General features: G+C 40.9%; 1 protein-coding gene across 1 annotated transcript in view; it reads left to right on the forward strand.

Moving 5' to 3' along the window:
• The window catches only part of Ncoa1 (nuclear receptor coactivator 1), a gene marked incomplete at its 5' end in the record, with an annotated part of 70129 nt that extends 57611 nt beyond the window's left edge, over positions 1–12518 (forward strand). Inside the window, 3 exons of the mRNA XM_028778094.1 lie at positions 2339–2522; positions 7331–7420; positions 11500–12518. Of these exons, the coding sequence (XP_028633927.1) occupies positions 2339–2522; positions 7331–7420; positions 11500–11670 (445 nt within the window). The remainder of the gene's footprint in view (positions 1–2338; positions 2523–7330; positions 7421–11499) is intronic.

Consider the following 12518-nt stretch of genomic DNA (forward strand, 5'->3'; position numbering starts at 1 on the left):
CCTGTAATCTCAGCAGTTGGGAAGTAGAAGCAAGAGGATCAGAGTTCAGGATTGACTTCCATTACCTAGTGAGTACAAGGCCGAGAGAAGCTGCATGATACCCTGTTTTTTAAAAAAAGAAGAAGAAGACCATTGAGGCTAGGGGGGTGATTCACTGCAGGACCTGCCTAAGTTTGAACTCCAGAAATCACATCAAAATGCCAGGACTGGTGGCACAAGTTTATAATCCAAGGCTGGAGGATCTCTGAGCTTTCCACTAGTCTAAGTGGTGAGCTTCAGGTCAGTAAGAGATCCTGCTCCACAGGAAGTAGGTGATAGTCCTGAAGAAAGACACCTAGCTGACCCTAGGCCCTCACACAAACCCATAAACACAGTCATGTCCTCATTACCCCATCCCTCTCCTTCTAGATTTACTGTAGAAAGTGTCTGTTTCTTATGCTTTTATGTAAAGTTCAATCTCTAGCCTACATATCTCCCAGAATATCACGATGTATATCCACCTGTCTGACATCTCAGACTCAGAAGTCTGAAGTCATCACAAAGCTAACATGACAAACCTAACTGATGCTCTTCCTAAAACCTGATCTTCTCTACCTTTCTCCATCTTAGTATATGACAACTTCATTCTTCTAGTGTTCAGAAGAAAAACTTTTCTGTTTTTCATGTCTCATATCAAACAAACCAACAAATCACGTCGTTGCCCCACTCACCTACTGTATCGAACACACGGCAAGGTAAAATATCAACACTGTAGCATCCATCACAGTAGCTTCCTGTCTCAGCTATAGCCAGAGTGATGGCCAGACTCCCAAGGCAGATGTCAGAACTCTAATGGTTACAGCGAATCTATGTGTCCTAGAGCTGGGCTGCCTCTGGGTCACACTTATCTGTGTGGAGAGCTCCACATAGAGCTTAGAGTGGTTCTAAGAGAACCACTGTAAAAGCCATACCCTGTTGTTTCTCAGACTTACTTAAACAAGGATCTCTTTGGTCGATACTAACCTGTAGTGCCAATGGGAACCACTCTGGACCAGTGTCTCCATCTTTCTCTTTTTTTCCTCTATTTATGGGTTGATAAATAAGTAGCACTACTTAAGAAAACAGTGATCATCCCCATGAGGTGGACAGGAATGCAGGGTCCGTGAGAACTGGACCTAAGGTGCTAGTGAGCCTAGCTGACCTGCAACAGTGATTAAGGCCACAGAGGGGTGTATCTTCTTCCTTTGATGGAAGAAAATAAAGTGTAATTAAGAAGTCTGAAGGAACACAAGCTACTATATAGTTCCAAATGTAAATCTGAAAGAAAATTAAGCTCTAACTAAGCTTTCTTCAGTTTGCCATCACTGCAGTTCTTAGAACTTCCATATGAGTTAACTTACGGAACTTTGTTCCCCACATGGATAACTTGGGTACCAACTGACAAATGAATGCTCTCTGAGGCAAGATGTTCTTGTTGGAAAGTGAGCATAGTTAATAGATGTATTTAGTCCCTTCAGTTGTGGGAACACTGCCTAACAAGTGTACATACTGTGCAGACTGGAAAGGTTCATGTGCATTATTGACTATTTCTGAGGTGTATAATTTTCAGTGTTTTATAATTAACTTGAGGAGGAAATTGCTACTTTTCTTCAACCATGATGAATAGACTTTTTCTTGGCTTGTTGATTTCAGTATGATTACCTTAATGGACTAAAGCTATAGATGTCAGGAAGTCCTACTTACCACTTGAGAGCTAACAAAGAATAAATAAGTAACAACTGGAGAGAACATTTTTGGAATCAGAAATAATGATTGAGTAACAATCAAAATATTTGGTATTTTTAGATCTTACAAAAGACAAACTGTGTTTTCTTTTTAGAAGTATACATTTGTGTCACTGAGGATTTTCAGGGCTCAAATATAAAGTTCCAATTTGAATTTACTTGGAATTTATTTCAAATTATTTTAACTACTAAAATAAATTTATTTTACAATTGAGATCTTTGGAATAGAACAATTCAAAACCTGACCGCAAATAAGTAAGGAAGTCAGTTAAAAACAAGCCCTCTGAAAAAAATATAGCTGCCTTTATATGTTGCTTCCTGGAAAAGATGTGAAATTTATCTATGTTCATCTCTGAGGAAGGAACTCGACATGAACCATTTCATTATTAAGCTCATTAGGCAGAATTCAGAATGTACCTGAATTATGATCTGCTCTAATATATGATACACCCTTACATATATTTAAAATGTAAAATATCTGATTTTGAATTCTGTCTAATAAAAACAAAATCCAGTCCCATTAACCCCATGTTCATGAACAGTGCATGTAACCTGGATTGTTTTTGAGTTAACAGTGTGTTCAGTCAAGCTGTCCAGAGCCAGCCTGCACCTGCACAGCCAGGAGTGTACAACAACATGAGCATCACCGTGTCCATGGCAGGTGGAAATGCAAACGTTCAGAACATGAATCCAATGATGGGCCAGATGCAAATGAGCTCTCTGCAGATGCCAGGGATGAATACTGTGTGCTCTGAGCAGGTAAGCAGCAGAGTTGGCAGACTTGCTACACATAACACAACACTGTCAACTATCAAGGAAAACCAGGTATGTTGACAGTTAACCAGCAAGAACCATGCTTCTTTATTCCTTCCCACCATCTGATTATTACTCACCCTTGAAAGATAGAATGGGGGAATCAATGGTTAAGAGCATTGACTGCTCTTCCAGAGAACTAGGGCTTAATTCCCAGCACCAACATGGGGGCTCACAATTGTCTGTAACTCCAAGGGTCCTAACACCCTCTTCTGGCCTCTGAATGTATGTAGTGCATGGGCATACACAAAAGCAAAACACCCATACACCTAAATATTAAAAATAAAAAATATAGAATGGACCAGACAAATGGTTCTGTGGGTAAAGGTGCTTTCTAGCCAGGCCTGACTACCTGAGTTCAGCCCCTGGGACCCCTAGGGCCCACATGTTAAAAGGAGAGAACTGACTCCTGAAAATTTTCTTCTGCCACCCCCCCAGAATATTATAGAATATTATTATAGAATATTATAGAATAATATTATAATATTATAGAATACACACACACACACACACACACACACACACACACACACACACACACTATCTTTTCTATAGATTTCCTTTTCTTGAATTCCTGTTTCCCAGAAATTACATAGTAAGTCTAAGGAAACAGAACCTAGTAACTTATAATCTGTATCATTTTGTTTTCTTATTTTGAGACGAGGTTTCTTGTAGCCCAGGCTAGCTATGCGAGGGAGGATGGCCTAGATCTCCTGCTCTCCTTCCTCTACCTCTCAATTATTAGGTGCTTCAATGCTCATTTTCTGATCTGTATCTTGTAGCAAAATAAAGACACAAAATCAAATTATTTTTATCCTAGATCAGGTTTTCACTAGCTCCATTAGATTAAAACAAAATATAATGAATTGGGTAAAAATATATCTAACAGGTCTTCCTTATGTAGTTGTTTCTTAACTTTTTGTTTAATTCAACAGTCTTTGCCTTTTAATTAGATTGGTTAGTCCATGTATATTTAATGTGGTTCTTGGTATGACTGAATTTTTTTGTTTTTTGTTTTTGGTTTTTTTGTTTTTGAGACAGAGTCTCACTATATAGCCTTCCTGGGCCTGGAACTCATTATGTAGGCCAGGCTGGTATTGAACTCACAGAGATCTGCCTGCCTCTGCCTCCTGAGTTCTAAAATTAAAGGCACTTACCACCATGCCCCATGGTATGGTTGTGTTTAAGTAGCCCATCTTTCTTGGTTTTGCTTTGTCCTCTTTTTTACTTTTTATATGTATAATTGAATGTTTCTTTGTTGTGTCTCCTTTGTTGGCTTATTCGCCATCATATAACTGTTTGGTTATCTTAATCTTTGCTTTAGTGTTTATATTCTTTCACTTTTCATAGCCATCTTGCAGTAGAATTAAGTCACCTCACATGTAGTATAAGAACCTCACATAGTGTGTTTCCACTTAGCCCTCCTTGTTATCACTCCTATTGTATCTGCGTATGTTGTATACGCCTCACTACATGGTCATTATTTCTTCAGTCAACTGTTTTTAAATTTTAAGTAATTGTTCTGTATTTGCCCACCTGGTATAATTCCCTTCTTCCTGTAGTGTTTATCGTGGTGCGCATCTGCTGCCAAGTCTTTTGGCTTTATAAGTCTGAATGTCTTTTGGCTTTATAAGTCTTTGTTCCTGCTTTATCTTTGGAAGTACTTTCCCCAAAAATACTAATTCTGATGAGGGATTTATTTCTACTGTCATTTTATCCTCTTTGTAATGGAGTTTCAGTAATTGATTATGATATGCTTTTCTTTGTTTTCTATTCTTGGGACTTATTTAGATTCTTGGTCCATGAGTGTATAATTTTCATCAAATCTTGGAAAATGTTAGTCATTCTTCAAACTATTTTTTCTGTCACTATCCCTTCCCTCCAGTTACACATATAGTACACCATTTGAAGGTATCCCATCATTCACTGATACCCTGAGGCTGAAGGAGGAAGTTGATTTTAGCACAAAGCCCAGACACAAACACACACACACACACATGCATACATACATACACATATACACACACACGCATACATACACACACACACACACATGCATACATACATACACATATACACACATATAGAATCCAACACTTCATGTACACTGGCAAGCACTTAATCAGCTGAGCCGTATCTGCAGGCCCGTATGTGTTTGTTTTAAATGCTTTCTATTTTCATAGCTTAAGGTTAGCCGGGCAGTGGTGGCGCACGCCTTTAATCCCAGCACTTGGGAGGCAGAGGCAGGCGGATTTCTGAGTTTGAGGCCAGCCTGGTCTACACAGTGAGTTCCAGGACAGCCAGGGCTACACAGAGAAACCCTGTCTCAAAAAACCAACAACAACAACAACAAAAAAAATCACAGCTTAAGGTTCACTAATTTTTTTTTCATTATCTAATCTGTTAATTTTGTCCAGTTTGTTTTTCATCTCAGACATTTCAATATTTAGATATTATATATGAATCATTTCTATTTCAAATTGCTAATGTACCTTTCATCTTTCCTCTGTTTTCTTCTTATGTTGTTGAGTCAGCTCTCTCCTTCCACTTGTATGTAGATCTGGAGATGGAACTCAGGTCATCCGGCTTGTGCAGAAGGTGCTTTACCTGCTGAGTCATGTGGTATATGAGTTACGTGAGAAACTGAGTCATCTTGCCAGCTCTCTTTCTTTTTTGAGAGAGCCAGGGGTTTTTTTTTTTTCATTATTTCTCTCTCTCTCTCTCTCTCTCTCTCTCTCTCTCTCTCTCTCTCTCTCTGTTTCTCTCTTGTTTTGTTTTGTTTTGTTTTTCGAGACAGGGTTTCTCTGTGTGGCCCTGGTGTGGGCCACCTCCGCCCGGCTCATTATTTCATCTCTTGAATATGAAGTATTCTTTAGTTACAACCTTGGCTTAAGATTCTTTGCCTTAACCACTATCCACCAATAGCAACCATTTCACAGGGTCTTTCCTCAGCTTACAGAAGCTTACCCACTAGGGGTGGTTTCTTGTTGCCATCAACCTTAATTAGGTTGGTTTGGTGTTCATCACAAAGGGAGGCCTCCACCAACTGGAAGTATTTTGGCTCATCGCATTTGGAAGAAAGTGCACAAAGATGGGCTTGGTGTGTGTGCTTTAGCAACATCTCAATTCAAGTGCTAGACCATCGTAGATGTCTTCAGGGCAGTCTTCAGTCCCTCCTACAGTCAGTATTAACATTCATTACACCTCTACCAGCAATGGCTTCCTTAGTTATGGCAGCAAGTTCTATGAGAAACTGACTCTTGAGCTCTCCAAGCCTCTACCTTTATGAGTCGGCAATGGCAAAGTAAAAGCTCTTCTTGCTTCTTGAACATGTGGAAAACAACTCTTAAATTCTCACCTGGCAAGTCCTATCACCTGAACTGTCTTGGAACTGATTTCAATTCATTGGTTTTCTTTTTCATTGTGACTCATAATTGTCTGTTCTTTATGTGACTGGTAATTTTTTTGTTGAACATAAGACTATGAAATTTACCATCTATTTTCTTCCAAATATTTCTGATGTTTGTTATGGGAGCCAGTTAGGTTCCCTAGAAGAAAGCTGACCCTTTCAGGGCTTACTTTTTTAATTGCCATAAAGCAGTATTTATTCTGCATGCACTTTTGCTTAGTAGTAAGACTCTACTGTACTTCCTGCTACCTCGTGAATCTGGCATTTTTCCACTCTGGCTGTTGAGATGAAGACCTGGTCCCAGCCCTGGGTGGGCTTTGGGGATTATCCCATGTTATTTATTCAAGCAGCTCTTTCCTCTGCATTGTGAGCCACAGACCAGAGGACCTTACACATTTCCAGACCTGTCTCTTTGAACTTTTCTTCTTTGATATTCTGCCCTGTGAATTCCAGCAGCTTCTAAACTCAAGGAGCCCACTCAACTATAGACTAGGAAATTGTGCCAACAGTGACTTCTCATGCGTTTCCCAGATCTTAGAGACACAGTGCTCTGCATTGTTTCATGCTCTATCCCATTTGGGGTTGGGGTTTTCATTTTGTTTGGTTTAGTTTTGTTTGTTTTGGTTTTAGGGTTTTCTTTTCTTTTGGTGAATTCAGACAGTGATATAAATATGATCTTTGCTACTGATTCTTAATTTTAAGATTTATTTTATGAATGTTTGTGTGTGTGTGGTGTGGGTGTGTGCACATGGGTGTGTGCATGTGTTTGGGTGCATGTATTCATGTGGATTTGTGCACTCACAGATAAGTGCAGCTGCCTGCAGAAGCCAGAGGCATTGGACTCCCTTGGAGCTAGAGTTATAGATGGGTTGAGGCACCTTATAGGAGCGCTAAGAACCAAACTCAGGTCCCCTCCAAGAGTAGTTTACCATCTCTCCAGCCCTTTGTTACTGATTCTCAGCTGAGGTGGTAAATCAGCTTGAGTGTGTATCCATGTGTGAGAGGAGAGAGAGAGCAAGTCAAGGAAAGAGAGACAGAAAAAAAAGTTTGCTTTTTATTCAATTTTATGTCAATTATTAGAATATACAGAAATGTATACAACTCAATGATTCTTACAAGCTGAGCACTCCTGGCCACCACCTAGGTCAGCAAGAGAGCAGCACCAGCATCCAGAAGTTCCTGGTAGTCCCCGCCCACAAAGGAGCTTCTGTCTGACTCGTGGCAGCGTGATAAATGGCTGTTAACTTGGCAGTCCTCCTAGAACTTTTCTCTCCATCTTATTGAAGAATGTGGTTTCAGATTAAACAACGAGCTGAAAATTTGTTCTTCTGTTTCTCCTAAATAGATGAATGATCCAGCACTGAGACACACAGGCCTCTACTGCAACCAGCTCTCATCCACTGACCTTCTCAAAACAGAAGCAGATGGAAACCAGGTCAGTAAGAAAGAAAATCCTAGTGCAGAGCTGGCAGATGCAGTCACTCTGGGAACGTGGAGGACGTCACATGACATATGGTTAAGAGCTGAACCCTGGAAGTCAGATGTGGGTGTGTCCCCTGGCTCTTTCCTTCCCAGCCATGGCACTGTGGGATTTTAAGGACCTCTCTTGAGCTTTATATGACTACAAAACTGCCAAGATGCTTGCTTACTGGGTGTTGAGAAGGTTAAATGAGATAAGCTGCAAAGGATTTAACTTAGTGCCAGGGTCAGATAGTGGAGTCACAGATGTGGCCACTAATCAGTGATACAAACTCTGCAAACCAGCGTTCTAAAATTCTGTAATCAAAGATCTCAAAATATTTCAGCACATTGAGATAAAGCAGTGTCTGCTCTGCACTGTACCTCCCTAGCAAGGTGCTTCTGAATAGCACAAACAGCAAGGTGTTCTCTTCTAAATTTGGGGCAGGGTTAATTCACTTTGGCAACTGATTTAGTTTCAGTCTCTTAATATTAACATAGGCATCAGGGTACACAGAGACATAAAAATACATACATATTCACCGTTAAAGTTTATGACTTGCAGGGTGCTGTGCTCTCCACAGTGGGCTTTATCTCATTTAACCTTCTGTTGTAACTGTGGAGGCTGCACTACTCCTTTCCTTCACAGACGAAGAGATGGAACCTGAGGACCTTTAACTGTGTGCATTATTCACAAAGCTAGAGAGATCTTCCCACTACCAAAGCCTTCTTGGGACCTGTTCAAGATGCAGCACACAAATACATGCACATAAATTGTTGTGTAACCAAAGAAGGTAGACTACCAAATGTATGCTATAAACAACAAAAGCCAAGCATTCACAGAAAGGAGAAACAGGAATGACATTCATCTCAGTACAGGATACTTGTCTACCTCACAGAAGGCTCTAGATTCCATCCCAGAACTGGAAAAAAATGAATGAATAAAGCTAAAATGGTCAGAGAACATTTACACAGGAGATGGACTAAGCTAGGCTTGAACAACAATCCTCAGGCCATGTGAAGGAGAAAAGAGTGACAGCTGTTGGGATCCAGAGGCAGGAAACAGTTATATTATATAGTCATATAGTTATAGGAAGCCACCACCATTGAGAATAAAAAGTTTGTGATAAGAAATCATGGGAATCAATAGGCAGTGGTGGCACACACCTTTAATCCCAGCACTCACTCGGAAGGCAGAGGCAGGCAGATCTGTGAGTTTAAGGCCAGCCTGGTCTACAGAGCGAGTTCCAGGATAGCCAGGACTACATAGAGAAACCCTGTCTTAAGTCAGACAGACATAGAAAGGTGGGGGACTGTCATGGTTTGAGTATGCTTGGCCCAGGGAGTGGCACTGTTTGGAGGTGTGGCCTTGTTGGAGGTGTGTCACTGTGGGCGTGGGCTTTAAGACCTTCAACCTAGCTGCCTGGAGTCAGTCTTCCACTAGCCGCCTTCAGATGAAGATGTAGAATTCTCAGCTCCTCCTACACCATGCCAGCCTGGATTTTGCCATGTTCCCACCTTGATAATACTGGACTGAACCTCTGAACCTGTAAGCCAGCCCCAATTAAATGTTGTCCTTTATAAGACTTGCCTTGGTCATGGTGTCTACTCACAGCAGTAAAACCCTAAGACAGAAGTTGGTACCAGGGACTGGGGTATTGCTGTGATAAACCTGACTATGCTTTTGTTTAGAAGAATATGATTTTGGGCCTTTGGATTTGGAAAGCAGTAGAATGCTATAAGTGGAGCTTAGTGGGCCATTCTAATAGGAATATGGAAGACTTTGTTAATATGGAAGACTTTGTTGCTAAGGGTTCTACATCTTCATCTGAAGGTGGCTAGTGGAAAACTGACTTCCAGGCAGCTAGGAAGAGGGTCTTAAAGCCCATGCCCACAGTGCCACACCCCCAACAAGGCCACACCTCCAAATAGTGCCACTCCCTGGCACTCACAAACAAGTTTTAAGGTTCTAGAGTCATCAGACAGTGCTTGAATTAAAGTAAAAGTGTGCAGGGGACTCATGGAGTCTGGTGCTGAGTTCTCTCGCCTCTCCAGCGTGTCTCCAGCTCCTTCTGTCAACCTGTGCCTGCCTGTGCAGGTGTAGTAGTTTAAAAGTCTCTTTAAGTCTGGTCTCAGGCATCCTCATAAAAGTTTTGGAATCTGACTTAATCTTTATAATTTTTATACAGTCTTTTAAAATACTCTTTTTAAAGAAGCAGAATTTTCTTTCTAGTTTGTTTTGTGGTTCCTTTCTTTATCAGGATTGTTTTAAAATATTTAGGGAAGAAAGTCACCTATGATATTTTGCTCCAGTATTTTATACTTAGAAACAAATAAACATAGAATTTTCTGTGTTGGTTTTAAGATGGAAAGGCATCATTTTTTGTGCTCACATGAAGGTCCAGTGGGATAACCTTCATTCATTATAACCCATCATGATGTCTCCTTGTTCCCTCATTCTGTGTTTGCCAAACAGAAACTGGAAAGTGAGTTAGACAGAACTGTAGACATCACAGGAATAGTGGCATACAGACTGGTGTACAGAAAAGGAGAAGGCAAAAGGAGTGCCAAGGTTCAGCTGTGTGAGGCCAGACAGAAAGAGAAAAGGAACACGGAGTAAAGAGTGGGAGGTGGGCTGGGAGGTTACTGTAAGAAGAGAAGGCCCTGTGAGGTTCTAGAAGAAAAAGAATGGGAACAGTAGCTGCAAGAGCCCACCATGAGGACACAGCAGCTGGAAATGGACCAAAGATGGTGTGTGATAGCCATGTGGGAGAGAGCTCAGGGAAGGAGTCCTGGGAGCCCAGCAGAGCCAGCAGCCAACCCTAAGAAGCTGGTGACTGAGGATGATGGGGAAGGAGGGATGCTAGCCTAACTCAGCAGATACTGAAGGGCTCCATGACAGTCTGTGTCCTAGAGAGGGAGTCAGTGGGCACACAAAGGAGTAAGAATAAAAGACCACAGGCTAGCCTGACACAGAAACTTGATGATGGGACACTGGCCAGTTGAGCAGTGGGGGTAATAGAAACAGCTTATACTCCATTTAGGATAGAACATTTTCAGAGAAGTTGAATGTAACTGACATGCATTAGTGATAAATGACCAAAATAAGGTATTACTAATATAAAATCTTTTACAACCTATTAAATATGAGGCACATTTGCTGAAAGTCGTAGTCACTGAGCTACCTTGGAAAGCATTTCTATTTGTCATCTGGAGCATTTTAGAAGGGCGGCCTCTTAGTTCTATAGACAACATTTCAGTAAGGCTAGTGGGGAGAGACTGATACTGGCTTTGTTTTCCAATGGGAAATGCCAGAACTATGTAAATTTAGACATTTTTAAGGAATACATTCATTTATTATAATATATACTACTAGAAATAAAGGGAAATTCACACTGTTCTCAAATGATGTTTATTGTTTTTTGAGCTTGTATGTTTAAGTAAATGTTCTATGAGGTAAAAAAAAAAAATCAAAGCCAAAATTTCTCTGCTGCTATGTGCTGTAAATCTGAAGTCAGTATGTGAAGAAGCTGTGTATAGTTTCCTATACTAACCATCTAGATGTGAACCTCAGTGACGCCAGTATTGGTGCAGAGTGTGGTGACTTTATTTTGTTAATACTCAGTTAAAGCCCTTATTTCTCAGTGACATAAAAAAAAAAACCAAATTCCCCTAATAAAGTCATCTATAGAATGCTTTTGAGCTAGTTTTCCAATTAGCATGTGATTTTCAAAACCCACCACTGTGTCCCCAAACTCTGAAGCTGGGCTTTCCCCAGCCCTGACACCATTAGGGAAGACACTGAGTCCAGATGGCAACCCTGTAGGAGGCGTGACCAGTCCAGTTTTGGTTTTATTTTAAGTGTGAACTTTCCAGAACCCTGAGCAAAATGAGTGCAGCGATTTTCTTTTTGTAGGACAAGAAGACAGAAGAGTTCTTCTGTGTGGTGACTACAGACTAGAGGAGCTCTAGTGAGTTTCCACTTCACGTAGTACCCACTCATAAGCCGGGGGGGCAGGCCCTTCCGAATCAACACACCTTTTATTTGTGTTCCAGCAGGTGCAGCAGGTTCAGGTGTTTGCTGACGTCCAGTGTACAGTGAATCTGGTAGGCGGGGACCCTTACCTGAACCAGCCTGGTCCACTGGGAACTCAAAAGCCCACGTCAGGACCACAGACCCCCCAGGCCCAGCAGAAGAGCCTCCTTCAGCAGCTACTGACTGAATAACCACTTTTAAAGGAATGTGAAATTTAAATAATAGACATGCAGAGTTATACAAATATATTATATATTTTTCTGAGATTTTTGATATCTCAACCTGCAGCCATTCTTCAGGTCGTAGCATTTGGAGCAAAAAAAAAGAAAAAAAGAAAGAAAAAAGTTCACTTTTGTTGGGAGATTGAGAGGTGGTGTTTTTGTTTCCTTCTTTGTAAAGGCCTTGGAGATGGAAAAGAATAATAAGGCAGAACAGTTGGACAATCTTATTTCTTGAGCCAAAAGTTAATTATTCTTATTTTTATAATCAGTCATTGGCTTCTTATCTGGATGAAGGCTTTTGGAGGGAAACCAAAATAACAAGTTCGGAGGGGAGGATGAAGCCCCACCTCATGGCTCAGCCCTGCCCCTGCCCTGGAAGAAGAGCCTGTGGGGCTTTGCCTGTCTGTCCACCAAAGGCTGTCACGCTCCTCCCACCAACAGCCTCCCCTCCCCTGACCCCAGGCAGTTTGTGTGTACAATCAGCTTCTTCAAGCAACTCTGTATCTGTTGGCATCCAGAGAATATTTTGCGTCTACATATGTACCCCTTCTCCCTTTTATAAAGATGGACTTAAACCAAGATGCCTCCAGGAAAGAGGATGAAATGAGTATATTCACCAAGGAATCCAAAAAAATGTGGTTTGGGGGAAAATGCAATAATTTTTGATGAGATGGGTGAAGGACAAGAACTAAGTTCTATCAATTATTGTAGATACAATTTTCTGATTAAGTCTGTGGGGAAGGCAGCCTGTTCTTTCTGCTTTTACTCTGTTAACAGCAAGGTAGCTAAAGTTATTTAAAATAAAATTAAGTTTATGA

The sequence above is a fragment of the Grammomys surdaster genome, unplaced genomic scaffold (genome assembly GCF_004785775.1).
Source record: "Grammomys surdaster isolate TR1022 unplaced genomic scaffold, NIH_TR_1.0 324, whole genome shotgun sequence".
In the NCBI taxonomy this organism is placed as follows: domain Eukaryota; kingdom Metazoa; phylum Chordata; class Mammalia; order Rodentia; family Muridae; genus Grammomys; species Grammomys surdaster.